The sequence below is a fragment of the Gavialis gangeticus genome, unplaced genomic scaffold, assembly GCF_001723915.1.
Source record: "Gavialis gangeticus isolate Ggan-Ray unplaced genomic scaffold, GavGan_comp1, whole genome shotgun sequence".
Lineage (NCBI taxonomy): Eukaryota > Metazoa > Chordata > Crocodylia > Gavialidae > Gavialis > Gavialis gangeticus.
The window spans coordinates 6,293,969-6,320,155 of record NW_017729014.1 but is presented as its reverse complement, the minus strand read 5'-3'; the positions used below and the strand labels follow the sequence as shown (position 1 = coordinate 6,320,155).

General features: G+C 40.3%; 1 protein-coding gene across 3 annotated transcripts in view; it reads left to right on the top strand.

Moving 5' to 3' along the window:
• PRDM16 (PR/SET domain 16) overlaps nucleotides 1-26,187 on the top strand; it is a 527,338-nt gene that overhangs the window by 272,488 nt on the left and 228,663 nt on the right. For all 3 annotated transcript variants that reach the window (XM_019511654.1, XM_019511653.1, XM_019511656.1), the window contains exon 3: nucleotides 9,069-9,119. In XM_019511654.1, the coding sequence (XP_019367199.1) occupies nucleotides 9,069-9,119 (51 nt within the window). The remainder of the gene's footprint in view (nucleotides 1-9,068; nucleotides 9,120-26,187) is intronic.

Genomic DNA, 26,187 nt, shown 5'->3' with positions numbered 1-26,187 from the left:
AAACATAAAGTTATGACATTCCTTTTCTCTGCATTAAAATACTATGCACGGCACAACTCGGATGGTGTTGCAAAGAAATTTAATTTTTGTGCAGAAAAATAAAGACACAAGAATGAAAAATTACATGCATGCACGTGCACATGAGTGCACATGCACACACACACATTGCCAGCAGCTGCAACAAAGGGAGTGCCCTGAGTGCTGGCACTTTCTCTGTGAGCATGAAGGATATGAAGCACAGGGCAAGAGGTCATGAGTGGGGAATGTTTAGTATGTCACTGAGATGGGTTATAATTGAGGGCTGTATTCTGTGAGGTGCTTAGTCCTCAGCTCAAATCCAGGTAGTCACTTGAACACATGAGTAACCTATTCATTTCTATGGGATGCTTCCCATGCTTAAGGGCTTCGGGCTGGATCGGGGCCGGAGCAATCAGTACCTTGCTGGATCAAGCCCCAGAAGAGTCATTCAAACAAGTTATATCATAAGAAGTTTTATACCTTAGCAGCTCTGCTCTCTAAGCCATGTTCAGGGCAAGGAGAGAGCTGGGCCAGAATACACATCTCTGAGCTTTTTTTCTGGTGCAGGGCAGCACAAACAGCCTCTCCACCAAATGGGAGGAACACTCAGCCAAGCCCATTCTCCAGCTAGTGCCAGTTAGGCCAGGCCATTCCCCTAGGTTGCAGAATGGTGTCCTGCTTTGGCCGGGGTACACTACCCAGTGCAGATGGGTGCTGAAGGAGTTGGCTGATATGATTGCAGAGCTCCTGGCCATTATCTTTGAAAACTCATGGTGATCAGGAGAGGTCCTGGATGATTGGAAAAGGGAAAATACAGTGCCCATCTTTAAAAACACGAAGAAGGGCTGTGCAAAATTTCACCGCCAGTTTTGTTTCGACTCATTTCGAGGTCGAAACAGCGAAATCAAAATGAAACAGGTATTGTTGAAACAGCCTTGAAACAAAATGAGGCAAATTGAAATGTTTCGCTATGACATGGGTGCTTGTGCATCTGCTGCCTCTCACCAGGCAACAGGATTGAAGATCCCCCATCACTTGCCATCACAGACCTGGAGGTAATAGTTGACCACAGTGTGAACATGAGCCAGCAATGCAATGCTGTAGCCAGCAGGGCCAACAATACCCTGGCGTGCATCAATTGATGCATCTGCAGAACAATGAGCAAAACCATTGCAAAGAAGTGATTCTCCTGCTCTACTCAGCTCTACTTGGCATTGGTGAGACCACAGCTGGAGTACCGCGTCCAGTTCTGGGCTCCGCACTTCAACAAGGGCGTGGTAAAGCTTGAGAGAGTCCAGAGAAGGGTTACCCATATGATCAGAGACTTGCATGGCAAGCCATATGAGGAAAGTCTGCAGCTTTCACCCTGCTGCGCCTTAACACATGCAGTGTCACCCATGTCACAAGTTTTGCTTGTCTGCAGCTTGAGGTACAGTTTCCCCCAAACCCCCACACCTACCTCCTTGAAACTTGGCAGGTTTTGTGGCCTCAGCAGGGGCTAGCATGCCTGCAGTTTTGATCCCTCTGTGGCTTAACACACACACGTGACATGAGTTTTGCTTTCAAGATTTTGGGGTGCAGGTTCCCCCTACCCTCTACACCTATCTCCTTGAAACTTGTCAGGCTTCATGCCCCCAGAAGGGGCTACCATTTCTGCAAGTTTCATTTAAATCAGGCCAGAAATGAAAACGATATAGGCTGTTTCGACCTTCCCCATTATAGCCTATGGGCAAAATGGCGAAACAGCATCAAAACTGTTTCGACAAAATGGAATGGAACATCTGTTTCGAATCGAAACAAAATTTTAAAGGAAATGTTGTTCCATCGAAACATCAAAATGCTGGTTGAAATGGAACGCTGCCATTTCGCACAGCCCTACTACACACCAGTCATCCTCACCTCAGTCCCTGGAAAAAATCATGGAGCAGGTCCTTAAGGAATCCATTTCTAAGCACCTGGAGGAGAAGAAGGTGATTAGGAACAGTCAGCATTGATTTACCAAGAGAAAGTCATGTCTGACCAACCTGATTGCTTTCTACAATGAGAAGAGTGACTCTGGGGATGTGGGGAGACCAGTGGATGAGATATACCTTGACTTTAGCAAGGCTTTTGAAATGGTCTACCACAACATTCTCACAAGCAAGCTAAAGAAATATGGGTTGGATGAATGGACTGTAAGGTGGATAGAAAACTGGCTGGAGCATCAGGCTTAGAGGGTAGTAATGAAAGGCTCAATGTCTAGTTGGCAGCAGCTATCAAGTGAAGTGCCCCAGGGGTCAGTCCTGCAGCCAGTTTTGTTCCATATCTTCATCAATGATGCAGAGGATGGGACAGAGTGCACCCTCAGCAAGTTTGCAGATGACATCAAGCCGGGAGGAGTAGAAGATATGCTGGAGGGTGGGGCTAGGATTCAGAGAGACCAAAAGAAAGGAGGTTCAACCAAAAGAAATCTCATGTGCTTCAATAACAAGAAGTACAAAATCCTTCACTTAGGATGGAAAAATCCCATGCACCAGTACAGGTTGAAGACCCACTGGCTAAGCAGCAACTCTGCAGAAAGGGACCTGAGGGTTCTCTTAACAGTGGGCATTAAGCTGATTATGAGCCATCAGCATGCCCTTGTTGCCAAGAAAGCTAACGGCATCCTGGGCTGCATTGGTAGAAGTGTTACCAGCAGATTGAGGGAAGTGATTATTTCCCTCCGTTCAGCACTGGTGAACGGAGGGAAATAATCACTTATTATTGGTGAGGTTACATCGGGAGTACTGTGTCCAGTTTTGGGCCCCCCACTACAGAAAGGACATGGACGAATTGGAGAGAGTCCAATGGAGGGCAATAAAAATGGTTAGGGGAGTGGGGCACATGACTTACGAAGGAGAGGCTGCGGAAACTGGGCTCATTTAGTCTGGAGAAGAGAAGACTGAGGGGGGTTTAATAGCAGCCCTCAACTACCTGAAGGGGGTCCAAAGAGGATGGAGCTGGACTGTTCTTGGTGGTAGTAGATTACTGATCAAGGAGCAACAGGCTCAAGTTGCAGCAAGGGAAGTTTAGGTTAGATATTAGGAAAAACTTTCTCACTAGGAAGGTAGTAAAGCACTGGAACAAGTTACCCAGAGCGGTGGTGGAAGCTCCATCCTTGGAGGTTTTTAAGACCTGGCTAGACAAAGCCTTGCCTGGGATGATCTAGTTGGGAGTGGTCCTGCTTTGAGCAGGGGGTTGGACTAGATGGCCTCCTGGCATCCCTTCCAACCTTAATTTTCTATGATTCTACAATATCCCATGCCAGGGTACATTTCTGCTCTAGTCTACAATGGAGATGCCTTCCCCAACATGACCTTTCTCACTAATACAGAAGATGGTTGTTAGTTTTAAAATAACTGTAACAAGATGATCATGTGTTTGTTGATTGACTGGTTGTAAGAGATTATCCCTCTCTTGAGAATTACCCAGTATTGGGCCAGGCTCTCCATTAAATAGGAACAACGTTAGAACTTAATTGACCAGAGCCTACATGATGCTCTTCCACCATGGAGCTGTCTGCCCGCGTAGGATCCAACTGACGTGACTGAAATGCTGTCATGGGCCCAGGATTCTGTTCGGCAGCTTAAGGATGTAGGATCTGGGGGTTGGTTTGTCACTGCATTTTCAAAATGTTTGCTTTGCTGATGTTCCTGACACCTGCAGTCGAAAAGTGTTTAGAAGATTCCTACTTTAGCTGTCAGCAAGGGTTCTGTCCTTTCTTTACCATGCAACTATGCTGCCTTTGATGAAAGGCATGTGCCACATAAAAGTGAAGTAGTAGTATTATGGCTAATGTAGTCAAGCATACAGTGCCTTTGTATATTGTTGTGAAGAACACTATATCTAGTACGTGTAAGTTGCTGTGGTGATTTTTTTTTTTTTTGTAATTTAGGTAACAACAGCAAGCAGCTGCTTAGGATTCAGTCCAAGAAAACTGTTACATGCTTAACTGTAAGCATATGCTTAAGTCACATTGACTTCTGCAGTGTTGAAATGTGATGCTTTTGTTTATCAGTGTCTCTGTTAGCTAAGAGCCAGTGATGATGATAAAGAAAAATAATTGAGAGGAAGCATGATTCGCTGCATGCCAACTCTATTCTCCTCTTTTGAACAAATTCTACTCTCAATTACAGTCGTGTAAATCTGGCCTAATTTCAATAAAGCCAGGATTCCCAGTGACATTATAGAGTAGGGCTTGGCCTATCAAATAACTTTTTCACCTCTGAGCTTGCTGAGCCCATCAAACCATGCCTTTTTTTTTTTTTTTAAATGACAGTTTATCTGAGCTCACGGAATGAATGGATAACATTACTATTTACATAAGCTCATTGTGATCTGTCTCGGTAATGTAATCAAATTAGGGTTAACTGCAGCTGGAGAATGCCAGCTTGTAAACTGTTTTTCAAAAAGAATCACATGGTGTTACTTGACATGTTTAGTATACATTCGGGAGGCTTTGCAAAAATTATAGCACATCCCTAACTAATGTAACAGTCAGGGATTCTGCTGCCACCAGTTCTCTGAATCCAGGGAATGAAATCCAAAGAGGTTCATCAACAATTGGAGGAGATACTTCCCACCAGATTCCTAAAACAAAAGTTTCACTGACATGGCTGCTGCTGACATGTTGTCTTTCTTTTGGCTAAAAACAACATATCAGTTGAAAGAAGGAGCATATGGTGTAAATTTTGAGTACATTTAAGAACATCTGTGTTAATGGCAGAATCCAAGCCCACTGAGCATGTCAAGCCTTACACTTAGTATTATGGCATTCACGTGAGACAAAGTGCAGCCTGAGCTAGAATTACCTAATGGATAGCTTTTCAAAGTGTTTTTGTTATTCTTATTAATAAACATCACTTATGAGTCTTTCTTTTTTCCCCCTCTTATTGAATGTCTTATTTTTTGTTTGTTTCCCTGTAGCGCATACATCAAGGTTCACTCTTTGAGTGAACGTTTAGTGAGTTGACATGGCCTATCCCTAAGTGGTTACGCAGCTTAGACAAAGGAAGTCTTGTAACTAGAACTGGTCAGTATTTCCTGAGAAACTCCAAACCATGAGGAAAACTAGAAATTTCCTGCAGAAAGGAAATTCTGACCCCCTCCTTCCCCTCCCTAAATAAACATTTTGGAAAGGCCAGTATATCTTTCTGCATAACCCTTGCAAAACAAAAGGTACTACCTGGCCTCCTGAGGCCTACCCAGACTGTTCTGGGGGAACTAGAAGTAATTAAGAGAGTCTGCCAAAGTCCAGGAAGTTCCCTGCCATAGGCTGAGGAACTGCAAAGCCCTAAGAGTCCATAGTTAATATTGAGCTTCTTCACTTGATGTTATCAATGTGTCCCAAATACAAATCAATGCTCCCACCATAGGTATATTGTAAGGCTGTGCAAAGCTTCGGTCCCTGATTCCATTTGCCCAGATTCAGTGGCTGAATCTCTGAACTGGAATCAAATCAGAGGACCCTTTAATCTCTCCAAATCGAATCGGAGAGATTTGGAAAGATTCAGCGATTCAGACATAGAGACAGCTTTAAATGTTTTTTCTACATACCTCTAGGTAGCGGGGGCTCGTGAGTGCTGTGATGCTGGGGTGCATGGAGTGAGCCACAGAACCGCAGGGGGACCACGTCCCCCCACTTCTGGTCCACTTCTGGGTTCATTGCTGAGCATGTGGAGGGCCCCCCTGACACTCCTGTGGGGTGCTCCATGAGCCCCAGCATTGCAGCGTTCACAAGCCGTGCCTGGTACCTCGAGGTATGTTGAAAAAACATTTAAAGCTGTGTCTGTGTCTGAATTGCTCATTCTCTAAATCAGCATCGAATCTTCAGATTTGGATTTGGCCAAATCGAATCAGAGACAGTGATTCGAATCAACGAATCGAATCACTGTCCCTGATTCAGGCTGAATCTGAATCGAGTAGGGCCTGTTTTGCACATCCCTTGTGTATTGTATTTAGACTACAGTACCAGTGATCAAACGGAAGTACAATTTAGTGGTGTGCTTCCCAAAGGCTGCTGAGGCCCATTAGTCCCCAGTAGCATTAATGGGACGTGTGACTGCTCAGAACCTTGAAAAATGAGGTCTTTCCCAACAGCTTAATGGCATCTCCTTGCAGTAGTAACATGACAAACTTTAGCTTTTTGCATTCCGTGCTGCTTTCTCTTCATTTAAAAAAAATATATATTGTCGTTATTGCTCTGGCATTCACCTCCTACTCCTGTTTGCTTTTAGCTACTTTCTAAACCACAGTTTCAGTGTCTATTAAAAACAGCATAAAATAGAGAATGGGTTAGAATTCTCAGTATTTAAAATACAGCATGTTGTTACAGCTGAGCTCAAACATGTTTGCCCACATATTTTAATTAAGTGAGTTGGTGAGTCTCACCTGGACGGGGTCACAGTAACCTGGTGATTTGGGGCCAAATCCTCATGTGGCATTAACATTGCTTTGTTGACTTTATCAGAGATGAGCCAACTTACCCTGGCCAAGGATGGGGCCATTTCTTTTTCTTTTCAAGTAGGAAAAAATGGAAAATGGTTCTTTAAAATGTGTCATTTTATTTTTGATAATTGATGGCCAAAGGGGGCTCTAACACTGCATTTAGGGCCCAGGGTGACTGGGCTTTGAGTACATTAGCCCCAATCCATCACTAAAACATATATAAAATTTTATATGTATGAGGGCACTTACCCACATGCAGGGAGTCTGCTCCCATGTGCTGGAAATTTAATTGAGTCTGCTCAAGCACATAAATTGACATGTGCTGGTAGGCTCGCATGTCGCATGTATCAGCAGTGTGCATCAGCACTGAAAAAATGGTGGTGGTGCACTTTGAACTAAAGCATGTGCAATGTGCTTTAGTTCAGAGCGCACTGCTACCATTTTCTTAGTGCAGATGCATGCAGCACCACTGATAGACCTGGTTCTGATGCAACACCGGGCACTTTTAATTAGCGCTAATTAAAAGCACCCGGTGGTGCGTGAGGAACACATGAAAAAAATACCCTCGGTGCTCCCATAGAAGCCAATGAGGCTAGGGACAGAAGTTACACATAAACTGGTATTATAAGGGATCGTAAACTAGTTCAGACTTGTAACACAACAGAAGTTTAGTGCACATAAACCGTTTTTCAAAATGGCTGAAACCAGTTTAAGAATAAACCTGAATGGATGTAGTATCAGACTTAATTAATTTAGTTTAAATCAGTTTATTGAACTTCTGTCCCAGATACCTTCTAGATTCAAGTTAACTCCCAGTCTCCCAGCATCCAAGGATGCTTTGCACCTCCCCTGAAAACCTTCCCTAGCAGGGTGGATGGGCTAAGCTTGGCCCAAGTTGTCTGCTCCAGCAAAGCAGGAGGCATGCTCCAGCACCCCCCAGCTTCTGGCCTGAGCCACTGCTGGCATGTGGCTACATTTCCAGAATTAAGATGAATGTCTGTTCACTTGCTTATCAGTTTAATCTACACAGCTTGGACTAACCTGTAAAGTTTGAATTGATTCAGACTCAGGCTTTTTGACTGTCTGTATTTAGCCTGAAACTTCTTTAAAACTTTGTTAGTTGGGTGCTGTGCAATTGAAGCAAGCTCTTCTACAATATGTCTATCATAGATTCATAGATTCATAGATTAAGGGTCGGAAGGGACCTAGTAGATCTTCTAGCCCGACCCCCCGCCAGGGCGGGAGAACAACAAAAAACCCCAAAAAGAGAAATGGGACTCAAACGAGTCCAGCCAGGTAGGCATCCAGCCTCTTCTTAAAGACCCCCAGGGTAGGGGCCAGCACCACTTCCCTTGGAAGTTGGTTCCAGCTCCTAGCCGCCCTAACCGTGAAGTAGTTTTTGCGGATGTCCAATCTATACCTCCTCTCCATCAGCTTGTGCCCATTACTCCTTGTTATGCCAGCGGGCGCTAGGGGAAACAGCGTCTCCCCCAAACCCTTCTGGTCCCCCCTAGTGAGTCTATAGACAGTCACCAGGTCCCCCCTTAGCCTTCTCTTGTGGAGGCTGAATAGGTTCAGGTCCCGCAGTCTCTCACTGTAGAGTCTGCCCTGTTGTCCCTGGATCATGCGGGTGGCCCTCCTCTGGACCCTCTCCATATTGTCCACATCCCTCTTGAAATGGGGCGCACAGAACTGGACACAATACTCCAGCTGTGGCCTGACCAGCGTCGCATAGAGGGGGAGGATCACCTCCTTGGCTCTACTCGAGATGCACCTGTGGATGCACGACAAGGTCCGGTTAGCCCTGCCAACCATGACCTCGCATTGTCGGCCCATGTTCATCTTGGAGTCAATAATGACTCCAAGATCCCTTTCTGCCTCCGTGCTCTCGAGTAAGGAGTTCCCCATTGTATAAGTGTGCTGCTGGTTCCTACTGCCCAAGTGCAGCACCCATGTCTATCATGATGGTTCTGTAGAGTATTATATGCAATTTTGGTGCCTGGCCTACCTGAACTAACTTGTGGTTAAGCACTCTGTGGATATTAAGCCCCAGAAACCAAATGATGGGAAGATTTCTTTTGGCCCCTGGTTGTCACTGGTGTGCAGAGAGGGGAAAATAAAAGTTAAAAAAAACCACAAAACTTTTGTTCTATTGAAATGACACAGCTTAGAATCTCAGATACTAGTGGATTCTTGGCACTAGCCAGATATATTCTGAACAAGCAGAATTTTCCTAATAGTTCTCTGGTTAGTTATTAACGTCAGTGGGGTTTGCACACATTTAAACTTAAGGATGTAAATATAGGTTTACATGCTTTGGGTGACCAGGGGCTTCATGCTGCAGTGTAAACTACTCATCAACTTTGGATTGATTTAATTGTAGAAGAGGAGTCCCAAACCAAAATGGTAGGTAAAGTTTAGTGCGGATAGTATTATAGTGGTAGTATTGGTGTATATATATTCTATATAATTTTTGGATCATTTATCTGGTTTGTTGGATTTGAGAGCGCTGGACTTTCATATCTATTAATTTTCCTGTACCTGCAAATTTACCTAGTTTGTGCATTTTTTTTCTCTTTTCACAGCAGATGCTGACTGATCCTGAGGGGGCATCCCAAGAGGGCAGTATAAAAAAGGTAGGGAAAGGTTTAACCTGATGCAAGTTGTGTTTAGTGCTTGGCTTCAAAAGGATCATGACCATTTTCATTTGCAAATAATTTTTATAAAGGCCTATATCAAAATGCATGCACTGAATGGTTTTCACTACTTGCTGCTGTTTTCCCTGGAAGTGGAATTGTACCCTTACATTCAACAGGATATTTTTATGTGATTTGTGAATGTAGTGCTTACAGAAGAGGAAAAGGTACATCTTTGAATGTTCTTAGTTACAGCTGGACTTATAGGCAAGTAAGAGTCTAGACCTAGAAACCCCACAGAAGAATGCTTGTCTGACAATTGTTAAATCATTAGAGGTGACCTCACTATTAATGTTAGTTGTGTGAAATCAAAGGGAGTTGGTATGGATGAATAAGAATTTCACTGGACATATGCTTTGCATCACTTTGTGATACTCAATGAACTTTATGAATTATAATATACCTTTTCAGAGACAGTTATTCTTTTAAATAGACCGGGGAGAATCATGATCCCAGCATAGCCTGGCTGTGCTACCATTTCTATAAATCTCTATCCTGTTAGGCTGTTTACTAGTGCCTCTGTCTGTCTAACACCGCATGTTTCAGTTGACATTCTACTATATAGGTTAGGCCTATTTTCAGACACACTAAAATGGGCATTGTTTCTGCTGGTGGTCTTGGTTAACAGTATTATCAAGGTAACAAGTTGTATTTGATTATAATCTATCAGGGCGCCTTTAAGAGGAGTAACATATCCTTACTAGACTAATGAGAGAGCCTTTATTCCTTCCTTATGTCATGACAAACAGTCAAATTTTTCTAAATGAGATATGAAAAACTACGCAATATTTTAATTTGGAAAATGACAACTGCCTTTTTCATTCATCCACTAAGGCCATCTTCAATACCATTTCTTAGCTCTGAAAGTTAAAAGGAATCAGTCGTGAAGCCTCTGCCCAATGCCATGGAAAAATAAGCATTGGCAGGCTCCAGAATTAGCTTGGAAACCGATATTGAGACACATCTGTACCCAGGATGGACAATTCTGTTCTCTCCAGGTTGAGAAAAATAAAACTTTATTTCAAACGCCATACTTCCCTGTATGGAATGTCTTCTGACCATCCTGTGACCTTGCGAGAGGACCTATTTCAGTGGTGCTGAACTTTTTACCTTGTTCATCTCCATAACTCATTTGGTGTTTGTCTGTGCCTCAGTGGGATCCTTTTGTCTGAGCAGACATGGTGACAAGGTGGCAGGTTCTTATTATCATAACCCACTTATCACAAAGATGGAAGTAAATTCTCCATAGCCCAGGGACTGCTCAGCTATTTCTTTCTTGTAGTCTTTAATTAAAATTTCCCAAATTAATTTCAGGTCCCCACATTAACGTAAAGAGAACAAGGCTTTGCACAACGGCAAGGGGTGCAAGGAGACATTTAATAGTTATCTTCAGATGATAAAAAATATCCAGTTAAATTTCAGTATGTTTATTTCAAAGAAAATGTGGCAAAATTCATGTCCCCCCCCCGCAACATTTCTTGCCTCTTCAATGTTTCCCCAGCTGCAAATGTAAAACTGGACAATTATGATATTTGACTCAGGGAGTGCCATTGTGACTTTTTCTTTTAAATGCATTGTGGAGAAGCAGTAGTGGGAGTTTATGAGGTGATAAATTTATTGAAGGATGGGCAGTAGGGTTTTACAGCCAGGGTAGAAAAGGTCAAAGCAGTAAGGTAAAGAGTTCAAGTCTAAACTTAATGGCTTGTGAAGGGACTATTGCTAGACAGCTTTTTAGTCAGAAGGAAAAAAAAATGAAAAATAATCCTTTATAATTTCTGTAGCATCAAGGAATGGAGGGGGGTGGGCATGTATCTGTGGGGTAATGTGTTTAAAAGGAGTAATCTTTGCTTTGTACTTTTTAGTCTGATACAAAAACCCACTGGGGGAAGATTAGAGTATTTGAATTTGCTGAATCATTAAATTGTCATATCCCAATGGATACAAACTTTTAGGTTGACTTCTCTTTATTCCTGTTCCTTTGGAGGCCTGCTGGTAGGGGGGAGGGAGGGAGGCTGACTCATTCACCAGCCATCCATCAGGACAGAGGTAAATGTGGTGGGTGGGCCAAGGCGAATTAAGAAAATGAATTGAGATCTATGGGGTGGTACCAGTGCTTGGAAGTGGCTCACTTGCATAGCTGTTGCATCCCAGGCCCTAGAGGGGGCAGTAGCAGGGACCAAAAAAAAAAGGAAAAAGAACAAGTCAAATGTACAATAGCGAGAAGAGCTGGAAAAAGAGACTATGGAGGAGAAGTGGGGACTGACAGCAATGAAGTATAGAGGGAAGGAGATGCAGGAAGCTTTTTTTAGTTTAAATCTGACCTCAGCATCCTTTTTTTGGTGTTAAATTACCAAGTGGAGAAAAAGAGTTTTGCTTTTCAACTCTTCTTATATACATATAAAAACCAGCAAAATGTTCATGCAGTTTACATATCTGATGCTATTCTACACTATAATAAATAAAGCTCTTTGCTTGAATGAATGTAAAATAAAAATTAACTCAAACTTTTCTTTTTCCTAGTATTTTTCAGTTTCTCACAGTCTCTGCGTAACTGGGCTCTGTAGGAACAAGAGGCAGAAGTGTCCTATTAATATATGAAGGCTGTGGGATCACAGGAAGCAGGTGGTCTAGGATTTTGATAAGCAGGATCTGTCCCATTTAGGTTTTGGGCCCAATTCTGAGAGTCATATTTTTCACAGAATAATTCAGACTTATAAGCGTGTGTCTCCTTGCCAAGCAGAACTGCTGGGCTTTATATATATTTGCATAATATTAGCTTTAATTATATTCTGGCAATATGTGTAAACACCAAACATTTGTTTGATTCTTTTATTTGGGGTGGGAGGGAGCAAGGTTTTCCCTGACTAGATTCAGGGAGCAGTTCAAATTTTGTTAGTGCACTGCCTGCATGCACGCAGGAATGTGTGTAGTACCAAGGCATAGATACAGATGTTATACTTCCACAACCATTTTCAAAGGCATCTCCCTGCTGCTGCCTTTTTTCCCCACCCTTAAAGGGTAGCTCACATGGTTTCTTTTTTTTCTTCCGAATTTTCCAGACTTCCCCACTGCAGGTAACACATCTAAAAAAAAGTCAGGTGCAGTATTCAGAGAGGAAAGAATGCCAATGTCTGTTCTGTGATGTTTTTATTTCTGAGGGTAAAGCTGCATGTATTTAACTTTAAAAGTCACTTCGGACAAACATTTGAGAATCATACTGAGAGGAGCTCAGGGCATAGGACTCCCAATCAGCCTCTTTTGGATGCACTGTTTTTCTAACTGTGGTGACAAGAGACCTCAGGGACTTCTGTCTTCAGCAGACTCTCTATTTAGTTTCTGTTTACTTAGAGGGAATAGCCTAAGGGGCTACTGGAGAGAAAACATCTGTGGGAGATAATCTATAGAGTTATCTATCTATCACTCTTGTCGACCCTGTCTCCCTTGAGAGCAAGCTGAGAGACTTGTAATAAAAAGGCATCGCTGAAGAGGCTTTAGGGACAAATAAAGAGACATGTTAAGGGCCAGATGAAAATGGATAGAAGACATTATTAAAGCTCAATAGCCGTCTTATCAAAATCCAATAGGATAGACATTTGGCAAAAGGTTTTAAATTTATTCTTTGACTTTCTGGAGAGCTTGAATTTATCCATTAACAAGAATGTACTACACAGGAGTAGGAGATAGTATCAGCTTTAAAAGAGTTGGATTCAATCTGGTATCTTATAAAACAAAATTTCTTTTGTCCTGTTTTAGTTCACTTTATTTTTATATTGCAAAATGTAACACGCTCTTAATACAGTGTGGATGGGAAGAAAATATAAACTAAGAGTAACCTTTTTCCCAAAGTAGCTGAACTTATATTTTTTCCTAAATAACGTTAGCATGTTCAAGACTATCAAAAGCTGCATGAGCTTAGAAACCTTGGTCTACTGAGATAAAAAGAGTGATATTGTAATGGAAAGCTTTTTAGTTTAATAAAATTAAAAATGAACAAAGTTTTGTTGCTACAAACATTCACCAGAACTTATCCATAAATCTCTCCAGGTTTATTATGATGTACAAAATGCTACAGGTCACAGAAACCATCTGATACTTTAAAAACACATTGTTCCAACAGGATGATTGATTGATAATTATGATAATTTGTGAAATGATTATTTGGGTATTATAACCATAGCTTGTCCCACTGGGTTGCTGTGAAGACATTTTCTATATCATGGGCCATCAGAAATGGCCCCTGGTAACAAGGGATATGGAAAGGTCTCGTCGGTCTCTCCCAATGGGATTTCTAGGACTGATGAATGATGACCCAGAGGAGTAAGAAATCAGACTTCAATAAGCAGTCAGGAAGGTAGTTAGAGAAGAGCAAGGGAACTGTTAACTGTCTTTTGTGGAGCAATTACTAGCTCAGCCATACAGCCTGAGGCCTAAGCAAGGTCTGTCATAATACTAGATATACAGAGGGAGATTGACTTCCAGATTTTAACACAAGCTGTAGAAACTCCATGGATTCACAGCATTGCATATCACACTCCTGTGCAATGTGGGACACTTTGTATTCACATTTTTTAGAAAGAAAAGCTTATCATGACATACTGATGCACTGAAACTGTTAATATGTCTTCAAAAAATCCTAGCATTTCAGTGACTTTACTTTTAACTTAGACTTCCATAAATGGAAGCCATTAATGCAAATGTCTGGAGATAAATATGAGCTGCTAGAAAAGCCTTTGCACTCTCATGCAGCCCCTACTGACCAGAGGGTGAATTGAATGATGTCTTAGCTGTGATTCTTGTGTGCATTTATATGTACCTGATTTTTCACAAAATTGTCTACCTGTTCATAAAATGTATTAATCCAGCAATAGTTTCAAGCCAGTTCCAGAAAGTGACCTAACTAGACCTTCATGATGCTTCACAAAACGATAGGAGACTAACAATATCCTGTTATCATATCTAAAATCCAGTTCAAACATGATCTCTGCCATAGAGTTGCTATTTCTTAAAGAGCGTCAATTTACTTGTTATGTGGGTTATATCTTTATGAAATAAAAGTATGTTTAGCTGCCACAAGCAGAGGCAGCTTTGAGTTGATTTTTATAATCTTTTCTTGAATAGACTTGCGTCATTCCAATAAGCCCTCTACAAAAGAGTGGACAGTTGTCTGGGAGTCTTTTTTACAACATTTCTCTCTTTCCATTGTTAGAGGGCTGCTAATAAAAGAACCAGGAGTCCATTAATTCAGTGAATGAACATATAGTAAAGTCAGTTCCCTCTTGAGAACAATAATGTTGAGGTCAGCTTAGGTTTCCATGGAAACTAAGTACTTCTAAGAAGTTTGCATCCTTGATTTTGCTGAAATGAAGCATGTAAAGTAAAAAAGGTGTAAAACAGGCACAGAAAAGTCAAGAAAACAAAGTGTTGGTCAAATAAGTTTGCATCAATGATATTGGAGATTTAATTTCTTTAATACATGTGCTCTTGTTGGAACTGTACACTCTGTGCGTGTGTGTGTGTGTGTGAGAGAGAGAGAGAGAGAGATGGAGAGAGAAAGAGACAGACAGACAAATGATTTTCTGAAGAGGCCTTTTTTGGTACTTGAACCTATAAATCAGGTCAAGTTAAGAAGTCCAGCAATTGTTAAGATCTCTCTATGTAGAACTCTATATCCAGCACACTACAGTGGACTCTCAAGTATGTGACCACAGCACTGTTACAACAGTTTCAATTTTCAATACTGTCAATAATGTAGATTATAAGGATGATAAATGGCAAATAATTCCCTGTGAGTTAATACCAAGCATAGAGTGAGAACTGCTTGTACCAATACAAACATGACCATTTGTAAATTAAGGTGATTTTTCCTCCTTTCTACTCTGAGTCTCCATTAAATCAGCATAGCCCCCAGATTAATTCTTTTCACACAGATTTACAATTCACTGTTATATTTTCATGCCTAAGTGAATAGAATATCTGGGGGGAAGGTGTGTTAACTCTGTGACCGAGTGATTTATGCACATTGTTCGAAATGACATGCATCTGTACTAAACAGTATCTGTTAAGATAAAAATGTGTACTGACTTCGGGGTTAGACAATTATAAGAGGTCACCTTGCCTGGAATAGATCTGAAACATATACACTCTGACTTTGAGGAGAACTGAATTCATCAGGAGACACGAGTACAGACTTTTGGTGATGGGGAGAAAAAGAGCTTGTTCATTTGGCAAAACCAACAGCTGTGACTTGTATCCTATTATATCTCTGCATGGAAAGTTTGAGGAGGGGACCAGTCAGATAAGCTATTCCTTTCCTAGCCCATTCCTGGTACCTACTTAGTGACCACATTAAGGAAGATGCCCAACAAACAGGTTAAGAGAGCTTTTTTGGGATTGGTGCAAGCAAATCTTATTGAGATAAAAATAACCACCACCAAAAAACGTGTATTTATATCCCTGGTTAATGAGCATGTGATTCCTTCTGTATTCCTGGAAGAGTTTAATCAAATAAGTTTCCACAACTAGGTTTTCCCATAAAGGATCACCTGATTGTTTGGTCTTTGCAGTTTGTAGTGTGTGGTTGGCTGATTAAGTCTCCTGGTGCTGCTTCTACTGCCTGACCTCATGATTAAACTTTTTTTTTTTTTTGGAAGAGTACAAAACAGCAGATATGGAAAAACAAACACTTTTTGTTATGACTTATTATTTGAATAATCACCTGTACTAAAACTTGTGTAACTTTAGGATTCACATACTTTTTTACAAATACCTGAGAGCCCTCTAAATAATGTGAAAACACGTGACTAAATTCCCCACTTGCACTGGGGGAAAATGTACACAAATATCTATAGCTATTTAACCGCCTTTTATCAGCCACACTCATCTATGTATGTGTGTTTATGTACTTAATTCTAGGGATTCTCTGTTAAAAGAACTGAATATAATGCCATCTGTGAAATTCAAAATGCGCAGCTTACATATTCATTCATTTACATCAAGACAGGCCTTCAATTTTTTTAATACATTTGAAAGCATACTGCCTATTGTAAGAGAATGAGCTGCAAAACAAAGTAAGAGGCTGGCATTTACGTTCTGCCACTTTGACGATTACTTGTGAAATAATATTCTGGATGATTAGGAGGTATTACAGCCTCCAGTTAGTTTAAAAATGCCAGAATGCCCTAGAGATTCCCCATGAATCTGTTGCCAGCCGGCCCCTGTCAGAGCTGAAGGCAGCACTGTCTGGAGCCCAAAATCAACTTCAGGAAGGTCATGTGAAAGAAAATCCTCAGTCATCAGGAAGCCCTTGGCCTCGTGGCCTCTCTGACATTTTCTGACAAACCTTAAATCACCAAAGCAGACAAAACATCACAAATTTCGGAACGATAGCCTCTGGGACTTCAGGACTGTATGTTAACTTAGAGGGTAACTCCCCCTGCTTCCTCACCACCCGATCCTACCCTGCCTTTTCTCTCTGGATACAAAGGATGGAAGTGGCACAGGGTATACAAAGAATTCGGCCTAAATTCAGAATCATTTGTGAACTGAACTGGGGAATCAATACTTGAGTAATTTGCACTCTAGTTTGAGAAAGAGTGGCAAGGTAGCATGGATGCACTGGGGAGAGCTACCCACTCTTTAGATATAACATATGGTGTATGCATGGTTATCTGTGTGTGCATGTGTATGTATGTATAAATACATACATACATACATATGTGTGTGTGTCATAGAAATAGAGTATACTGAGTAGGAAAGATTTTTTTCCGCCAAAATTAAGCTGGAATTAAAATTTATTGTATATGCTACATACATTATAAAAGCCAGATGGTACTATTAACATGATCTGTAATCTTCAGGAGCATACAATATTTAGCTAATTAAATCGTCTAGCTATTAGAGGGAAGAATCTGAATCCTTTGTTAGACCTCTCCTACTGAAAAGCCAAGACAGAAATTGTGAAAGAAAGGGATAGAAGAAGGAGGGGGAGAAAAGAGAGAGAAAAAATGGATTAGCTCCTAGCAGCAGTGTTGCTGTTACATAAAAAACAAAACAAGTCAAAAGCTCAAGCTTCATATCAGTGATCTGGATATGTATGACTTAGACTTTAAAACAATTAGAACAACAGTGATAAATAAATTATTTTAATCCCATTTCTAGTTCAGGCATAAACTATATTTTGATGTTTCCTACTAGATGACTGTTTTCTTTGGGCCTAGAGAACTTCTGCCTATAAAAAAACATGCTACAAAAAAAATCCTGGTTTATTTTGCATACAGCCTTTTTAAATAGAGGCATGATCATTAGAAGACAAATTTTCACAAGTGTCTTCTAACTTTCCCAATCCAAATTTCCACACGCAATGCCTGCATTTGTCTAAGCATATCAATCAACTTAATTCCCTTTCCTATTTGTGCAGCCACAGAAGCTGGGTATGCATTTGATTGAATATAGAACTGGACACAGATTTTACACTACCGGAAATTTGGTTATTATTATTATCTTAATTCATATTAATTACTTAATTCATATTAATTACAATTCAAAGTGAGCACTTTATGACATCTCATACTATATTAGCTTATTGATTTCAAGACCCAAGATGTATATAAACAGCAAAGACTGAAGAGCATTAGCTTCCTGGAAAATAGTTTATCTTAAGAAAGGCTGCTAAAAATTAAATCGTCATTCTGAGGGAAATTCTGAAATTTAACAATAGAAAAATTCTAAAATATTTCATTGTGAGCTTATCTAAATAAAATATGCTGATAATTTCCTGGAAAAATGTTGATACAATAGATATGTTTACTGCAACAAATTTCAATTTAATGGAATCAGCAGTATTTGGCCAAAGTTGTTTCATTTGGTAAATGTTCAACCAGCTCTTGTCTTAAGCCTTACTTGGATGCTATAATAGTATTTCGAGTATATCTGTATGTAGTATTTTAGCATACAAAGCACTTATCAAATCTTTTCTAATGAACTCAGAGGTCAGAGACTACAGTTTAATTCAGGACTTTCAGACATTCTAGGCAGCTTTTCCTGAACCTCTGTCTCCTTCCCTAGCCAAAGGAGGACTCAGCAATTATGGAAAAAGTCAAATTTCTAAGATACTAAGCAAACATTATTCATCCCTTCATTGGTCTGGCACTCCCAAGAGTGATGAGAAAAAGGAAGACAGTATCTGGACTTAAAATACTATATTATGTACTTCTGTCTTAGGCTTCTGATAGGGCCTTTGAGCTGCACATATAAAGACCTAAATAGGAGTTAGATCCAGTATTTTAATAGCTCTCCTTCCGTCTGTCTGACCAGATGGTTTCTGAATTACCCAGATTTTATTTATTTATTTAGCAAATGCAGATCTGCAAAGCCAAGCAATAGCCTCCTCGTTAGTTGAGTTCAAAGTTATTAATCCACTTCTTAGTTTGTAGAGGGGATACTCCTCAGTGATGTGTGGCATTGTTTGTATCTCTCCACAAGTGCACAGTGGGTTAGCACTGGGGCCCAAGTGGTGAAGGTTGGCCGTGCAGGGGCTTTGGCCTGTCCTGAACCTGTTCAGCAGGGACCGCTCTCGCCGTGGTTGTTCAAGGCCAGCAGGTTGATGTGTGGGGTTTGTCACCAGAAACTTGTTTGTGACTTCCTGCAATTCCCATTCCTTGGTCCAGAGGGCATCTGCAAACAAATCCTGGTCAGGGAGGTTGCTCCATATTACCCAGATCAATAAGGAGGACATGGTCTACAAAAAATAGAGAACTTCAAATGCAAGATGTCACATAGAAACTTAAATGTTATGAACACAGCCGTAACCACTCAGGCCCTCTAGACCCTTACCAAGTCCCACATGGCTCTGTGGATACAAGGGGGAAAAAGTCAGGTGAACACTTCCAGAATTTAATACATCACTAATAAAGCACAATGAAACTTCATAGACTATCCTCATTTTATCAGCATGTTATTCCCTTTCACCTTCTCTTTGAATTTAGTCTTATTGCATTAACACCCTCTTCTTCCTAGCAGTCTGCTGCACAACCCTAAAGACAAGATAATGGCAATGAAATGAATGACATGTGAACTTCATCCTTCCACCTTCCATTATTAATTGCATATTTTATACTGGAGATCTTGTCATTTCAGCTTGATAGTTGAACACCCTCCTGTTGAACATCCCCCTGATAAGGTTGGGGCAGGCTGAGTCATGGATAGTGAACATTATCAAGCTTCTTCAGGTACTTTGTTCTGCTCTTACAGAATGTTTCTCTTCACCAAATGCTGCCCACCAGGGCATATGAAGAGCTTTGAATTCTGATTCTGTTTAAATGTAACTTTGCCTCATCAATGCACTATGTAGCAAGCACTTAACAGGCCCAGATTTTCAAAGCTAAGAGCCAAAAGCTAAGCTGCTAAATCTTTACTTACATACCCAAATAACTGTCCTAATTATTGTGAAAATTCCCTTCATATTAATAGATGTTTTTTATTAGTGAATATTAGGCCATTTACTCATGTAAGTGGTCTTACAAGCTTAACTATAAGCACTCTTTAACAAAAAATTGATCCATGTTACTATGGCCTTTACAATAGCAACAATTCACTTCTGCAGGTTGTAGATGCTTAAAAACTGCAATGGTTTTGCTGGTATGTAGGGCAGAGAGAAATGTGGGCGGGGGGAGCAAAGAGGACACGGGTCCTGTTCTACATATTTAAGAATTTTGTCCTTTCCTTGAGGTATAAGGGGGTAATCCTGTGATCAGCCCTTGGGCTGGAAAGGAAGGACAAAAGCATTCATTTTTACACTGCTATATTTTAGTGGAAGTTCTTAAATTCCAGAGCCTGTGGATTAGGTACAGAGAAAAGCTGTGGGGAGAGAGGAAGCTCTCCATGCTCTGGGCCCAGCTCTACCCCGCTTCTGCTTGGGTCCATTTAACATGCTGTATGGGCAGCTGCCATTAGAAGGTCGTGGACCATATTGAGGCAAGAGTCTGTTGTCATATTGACTTAATTGATTGATTTAAGGGCATGGTGCAATGAATGCCGGCCCAAAGTGAGCGATTTTAGCCTGTTACAGAGCAGTTTTCCAGGTCATTAATAATAACTGTGGAGATAGGTATGCACATTTGCCATCAGAACATTTAACTGCCTGGATATTTGCAATGGTTCCTCGGGTTCCAAAGGAATTGAATAGAAATCCTGATGAACTGGATGCTCTTTCTGAATGTCTTGGTTCAGAACTGAGCGAATGTGAGGCAGCTGATCAATTAATTTCAGTCCACGACTGCCTTGTTATAAGGCAGAGTTAGAAATGCCTTGTTATAGGCAAATTAGAATGCAAATTCCAGATGCATACGTATTTGTTCCCATACCAAAATAGGCTTCACTGGCTGCATCTAGACAAGACGTTGACTGCACAATCGTCCAAGACTACTGCACACTAGCGTCGCATGGCAGAACCCTTGATATGCCACTACTGCACAGTAGTCTCAGGCTACTGTACACTCATCGTCACAAGAAAGCTGTTTGTTGGTGCTACTGCACAGTAATGCGGGTTACTGTGCAGTCATTACTACCTGTTTATGCAAGTACTAAATGACTGCGCAGTAACAACTGCACGGTCAACATCTCGTGCAGATGAGACCCCTGTGGTTTAATCACAGTGCGAGTCCAGGTTTTCTTAAGAACTATATTTCAAAATGAACGAACAGAATAACATTTTACATATCTTTTTTCCTCCCCAATTATTTCTATATGTCTTAAAGAAAATTAGCTTACCTCTCCTGCTCACTTTCTCCCATTATTGAGCCTTTTTTAAAAACCTTGGGTGAATTTTCTTTCTTTCTCATAGTTATATCTAGAAATGAGTCAGGACTTCTTGGTTTTATTCCTGTCTCAGGTGTTGTGATTCACAGTGTTTACTCTGGGCAAATTACAGAAAATCTCTTATGATGCTGAGTTCCTATGTGGGCTTTTGGTTTTGCTTATGTTTGCTAATGATGTTTCTTATTCTGAAATAATTCACTTCTCCTAAACCTAATATGCCTAATAGAGTTGAACAATTTTCCGAACATTATTTATTTTAGCATCATAGGAAGGGATAGAGACCTCTTGGTTTGTGAAGTCCAGTGCTGTGAGGTAGCTGGCAAACATATCATATCAACTTTCATAAACGAGTCATGCTCCATCTTAGAAGTTTTAGGCTTTTTACCACCCCACCCCACCCCTTACTGGAAGTCTATTTCCAGACCTCACTTCTCTCCTGGATAGAAACCAACTTCAAATTTCCATGGCCATTATGGCAATTTATACCCTTTGGTCCTAGTGCCAACCTTATCTTTTAGCTCAACTAGCTCTTTTCCCTCCCTGGTGTTTATCCCATGCCTTGCCCAAGTGTATTTATAAAGGGAGATAATATCTCCTTTCAGACTTTGTTTAACTGTGCTAATTGAACCTGAAGTTCAAAGTAGGCTCTCCTTTCCTTGGTCATCCTAGCAGGGCTCCTCTGAACCCATTCCACAATTCATGTCTCTGCAATGTGGGGTACCATGGTTCCAAATGAATCTCCAGAAGTCCATGATTTGTTCAATGTTGTTCATTCTTCTTAATCTCAGCTCTCCATGCCTCACCTGCCTACAGCTAGGCTATAACCAGGGATCCAGGTTTCCTCTGATAAAAAAATCCCCAATTTTTAGATTGAAAAAGTAACCTGAAATCCACATTTTTCCATGATTAAAATGAAACACTACCAATATATAGATATAAATATATATAGCGATGTTTCATTGTGATCACAGAAAAATGTGGATTTTGGGTTAATTTTTGTAATCTGAAAATCAGGGAATTTTTTTTTTAAACAGAAAACCAGGATCCCTGGCTAAAACTAACAAAATCCTAAGGGACCAGGACCACATTTTTACATTATGCTGCCACATTATGTTGATGGATTGCTGCTAGTGTTGTCTAGTGGCTAGAGCCTTGGCATCAAAAGAGGCCTAGGTTCTAGTTCTTACATTGACCTTGGCCTGCTGGCTGACTTCAGGCAAGTCACTTTACCTCCCTGGACCTCAGCTTTTGGTCTGTAAACAGATACAACAATCATTTCTTTTTAAAGCAATTTGAGATCTGAAGTTGATGAGCACCACATAAGAGCTGGATATTATTATTGTTTCCCAGATAACAAGATTTCTTCCAGAATGCAGTGTTGGTAAATTGAATAATAAATGTAAAGCTTTATTATTTAATACTGAGACCAGGTCTCTGTTATTCTTGAGTGTTACCCAAGGCTTCAAGCATCCTCCACAGGAATGTTTGTGTTCTTGTGACTCCAAATACTTGCACAAAAGAAGACTAGTAAAATGCCCATAACCATGAAAGCAGTATATTTTGAGATGATTTTAAAGGCCCCTTTCTGTTAATGAATACTGTATGATACAGAGGTTGGAGAAAAAGTTACTGGTGAATGTCAGAAGTTTTTGGAGTCTGTTTGGTTTGGATGCACGCTCAAAACTTTGGATGCTCCTCTGAAACTTACCTGAACCCCTTGGGGCTGAACAACATAGATGGAAATCTTATGCATGACATTTTAAATGAGATTTTTTATAATTCCTTATTCTAACTGGGCTGGAAATACCCAAGAAATAGGCTTTCTTTTATTTTTGCTGCTCTGCTTCTGATTCAAGCCAAAATCTCTTAAGTATTAGAGCATATGAAAATAAAAAAGAAAGGTTGTAAGCTAACTGATTTTCTTCAAATTTCAAAAATGGTTCAGAGTTGGACAAAAGGAAAGGGGCTGTTTTTGTTTCGTGTTATTGTGAGATATAAATGATTATACTCTTATTTTATCCAGACTGGTTCTTTCTTACCTAGGCAGAACCACAAAAATGGATGCAATTTGGCATGAATACTAGATTGCAAATGGGCTGCAGAGTTCACTGCACATCAGGTACCTAGCAAATAGAGAGAAATTATAATCAATTTGCCTGCAGATTTTTAAAATTGTTGATAATCAAACACATCTTGATCCTTACTAGCTGTTAACTGTTCTCACAGTTATTCTTTATCTTTAAGTGTATCAAGACTTGTTTGTTTTGGGTCTAGTATTTCTCACTGTCTCTCCCTGTGTATTCTTTAGGGAAATAGTGGAGTATATAAAACTTGCAGGGAAAGCAAGAGGAGTTTTGTCAGCACCCTCTTTAATTTCTCCAGATCAGAGCATGTTTTTCACTTTTTGATAGGAAACAAACTGTTGAGAGATGAAAATCCAAATAAAATAAACATAAAAACAGAGGACCAGTAAAAAATAATGCATATAAACTGAGTATGATTTTTCTCCACTAACTGTAGCCATGAAGAATCTCCATGTTCTCTGGGAACTGGCAAAGTTTGCTTAATGTTTTTATGCCCTTCTCTGCTTCCAGTCTCAAATAGGATTGAGAAATGATATATCAACAGTGTGTTCCCAGGATATTCTTGGTTCATTCTCTGGACCAAACAAAAGCAGAGAGTTTTTGGGGTGAGCATTTTGGCTCCTTAGCTGAACCTCTGGATAGTTTGTGATATTTCTGTCACTAAAATATGTTGTGAGGGGTCCTGCACACATCCAGCTCTATGACTGGCCTTTATGAAGCAGGTGATTCTACTGAAATATTGTCAGGCAGCAGAATAGGATGTCATGAACAACTCTTCATAATTTCAGTACCCAGACAGAAGGAAGCGTGTTCCAAACTTGTGTAATTTAACTTTGGTAGGAAGCAGGAAGTGTACTTAGCTCCCTTTAATAAAAGTACATGTATATCAATCACATAGAGCTCTGATTCATTGTTCAATATCACCCTGCATCTTTTCTATTAGTCTTCCTAGTGATTATTGTCCATTTAACTGCTAAAGTTTGCCTGATGCTAGATTAATTCATCCATTTGTGTAGTGACCCTGTCCAACTGTTATGCAACTCTTGTGAGAGACCCGATGAAGAATATCTTGTATTCAAAAGCTTGTCTAGCTTTATCCTGACTACAGAGTTGATCCAATAAAAGATATTGCTCTAAGAAATCCTTGTTCTTGTATAATTTCTGGACCGTAAGGACTACAATATTACACTTTGTTACTCTTCTGTAACAAAGAATATAGCCACAGAAGACAAATCATTCGTCCTCCTTTGGGAGCAGCATCCAAGAAGCCAATGAATGAAAGACTTGGCTCGATTCTCATGCAAGTAGGTATTTAGTGTTCAGGAAAAGTGGATGATTGTCTGCAGAACTGTCAGTTGACTCCAGTACACCAAAAGTTGCAAAGGTACAGGGTTTAAGTTCCTCTCCACCCCTTGTCTGGATAATCGAAAATTAGAGAATGCAGATGGTCAAAAAGTAAAAATATCTTGCAAATTAGTGCTCTGAATTAGTTTATAATTCATATAAAATCCAAATGAAGATTTAGTGGGAAGGAACAGATATCCTACTGGACAGCAAATTCATCTTGGAATGTGTTATGAGAGTTTGTTCAAAGAAGATGTAATATGTCAAAATATTTTCCTGGTTCAGCATTGAAGTATTTGTCCTTGAAGCTGAAATTACTCGGTTTCTATGTATCATTGCAGTGGGTGGAAACATCTTTTAACTGCCAGACAACACTTACCGATAAGCCAACCAATTAATAATGTTGATCTGAAAAGCCTAAGACTAGGTGAGAAAGCAAAGTCCTTTGGTAAGTCATATTTACACAGTATTAAGAGTCCCTTTTTACCTGATCTAGTAAACATGGTATTAGGAGCTCTGTGTTACTGAAAAGCTGAGAGACTATAGTGATATGTATAACTGATAATTGCCACTCCCAACCATTCAGTGCCTACTTATCATGCCTTTTGTACATACATACCTTTGAAAGAGACAGCTTATGGCATATGTATTCCTTCTTCCTAAGCACTGCTGGGTGAGCTTTATGATACATTGACCTGCTTTATCAAAGAAGTAAACAGAGAGGAAGAATCAGCATTTCCCTCAAAGTTGGTTGTCTTCAAGTTGTAGACTTTAACTTCTCCCTAGAGATATAAACAGCAGCCAGCTGTTTGCTCAGCTGATGCATAGTCTCCTCCCTTTGCAAGGCTAAATGTATTCAAAGGACAAGATGAATATAGCTTCTGGTGAAAAGGAAAAGTGATCTATACGCAAGCGCAGAAACCACATAATGAGGCAAATGTAACTATTTCTACACAACTGCTGCTTTTAAAAGATGGCCAAAGCTCCCGGTTTGAATCAGATAAGCTTTAAACACAGAAACACTAAATATATAATATACTGGTAATTAAAGGTATAATCATGTCAGTAATAAAGGAGGTCTGAGTACAGTGGCATCTGTAAACTGACAGCAGAACGCAGTCTAATATCTATATTTACATAAGCAGACATGCACTTAAAATAGAGTCAGGGTATCTATATAATACAAGGGACAAGATGATTAAATAAAAGTTTCTCTTGCTGCACTGAAATGTAGATACATAAATTATCATGTACTAGATTGAGAATGCCCTAGGTAGGATTCAGAGGCAAATGTTATAGATCTTTACAACAACAGGAAATAGACTATGGAGGTGTTTACATTCACAGTCCTGTTTTCATTCACAGTTTTTATTCACAGTCCTGTTAGGATTTGTGTTGTGCAGATAGAAAGGTGTTTACCTCTTACTTTCTTACTGGGTGTGCTTTCTTACTGGGTGTGTCTACACAAGATGCTACTGGGCAGTAGGACTGCACAAAGCTTCGGTCCCTGATTCTGCTCGGTGGAGATTTGGCCCAATTCGGTGGCTGAATCTCTGAATCTGAATCAAATCAGAGGACACTTTAATCTCTCTGAATTGAATCAGAACCCTCCGAATCAGTTCAGAGGGATTCAGAAAGATTGGGAGAATTGGACATATAGAGACAGCTCTAAATATTTTTTCCACATACCTCTAGGTAGCAGGGGCTCATGATCGCTGTGATGTTGGGGTGCATGGAGTGCACTCACTTCCGGGTTTGCCGGGGAG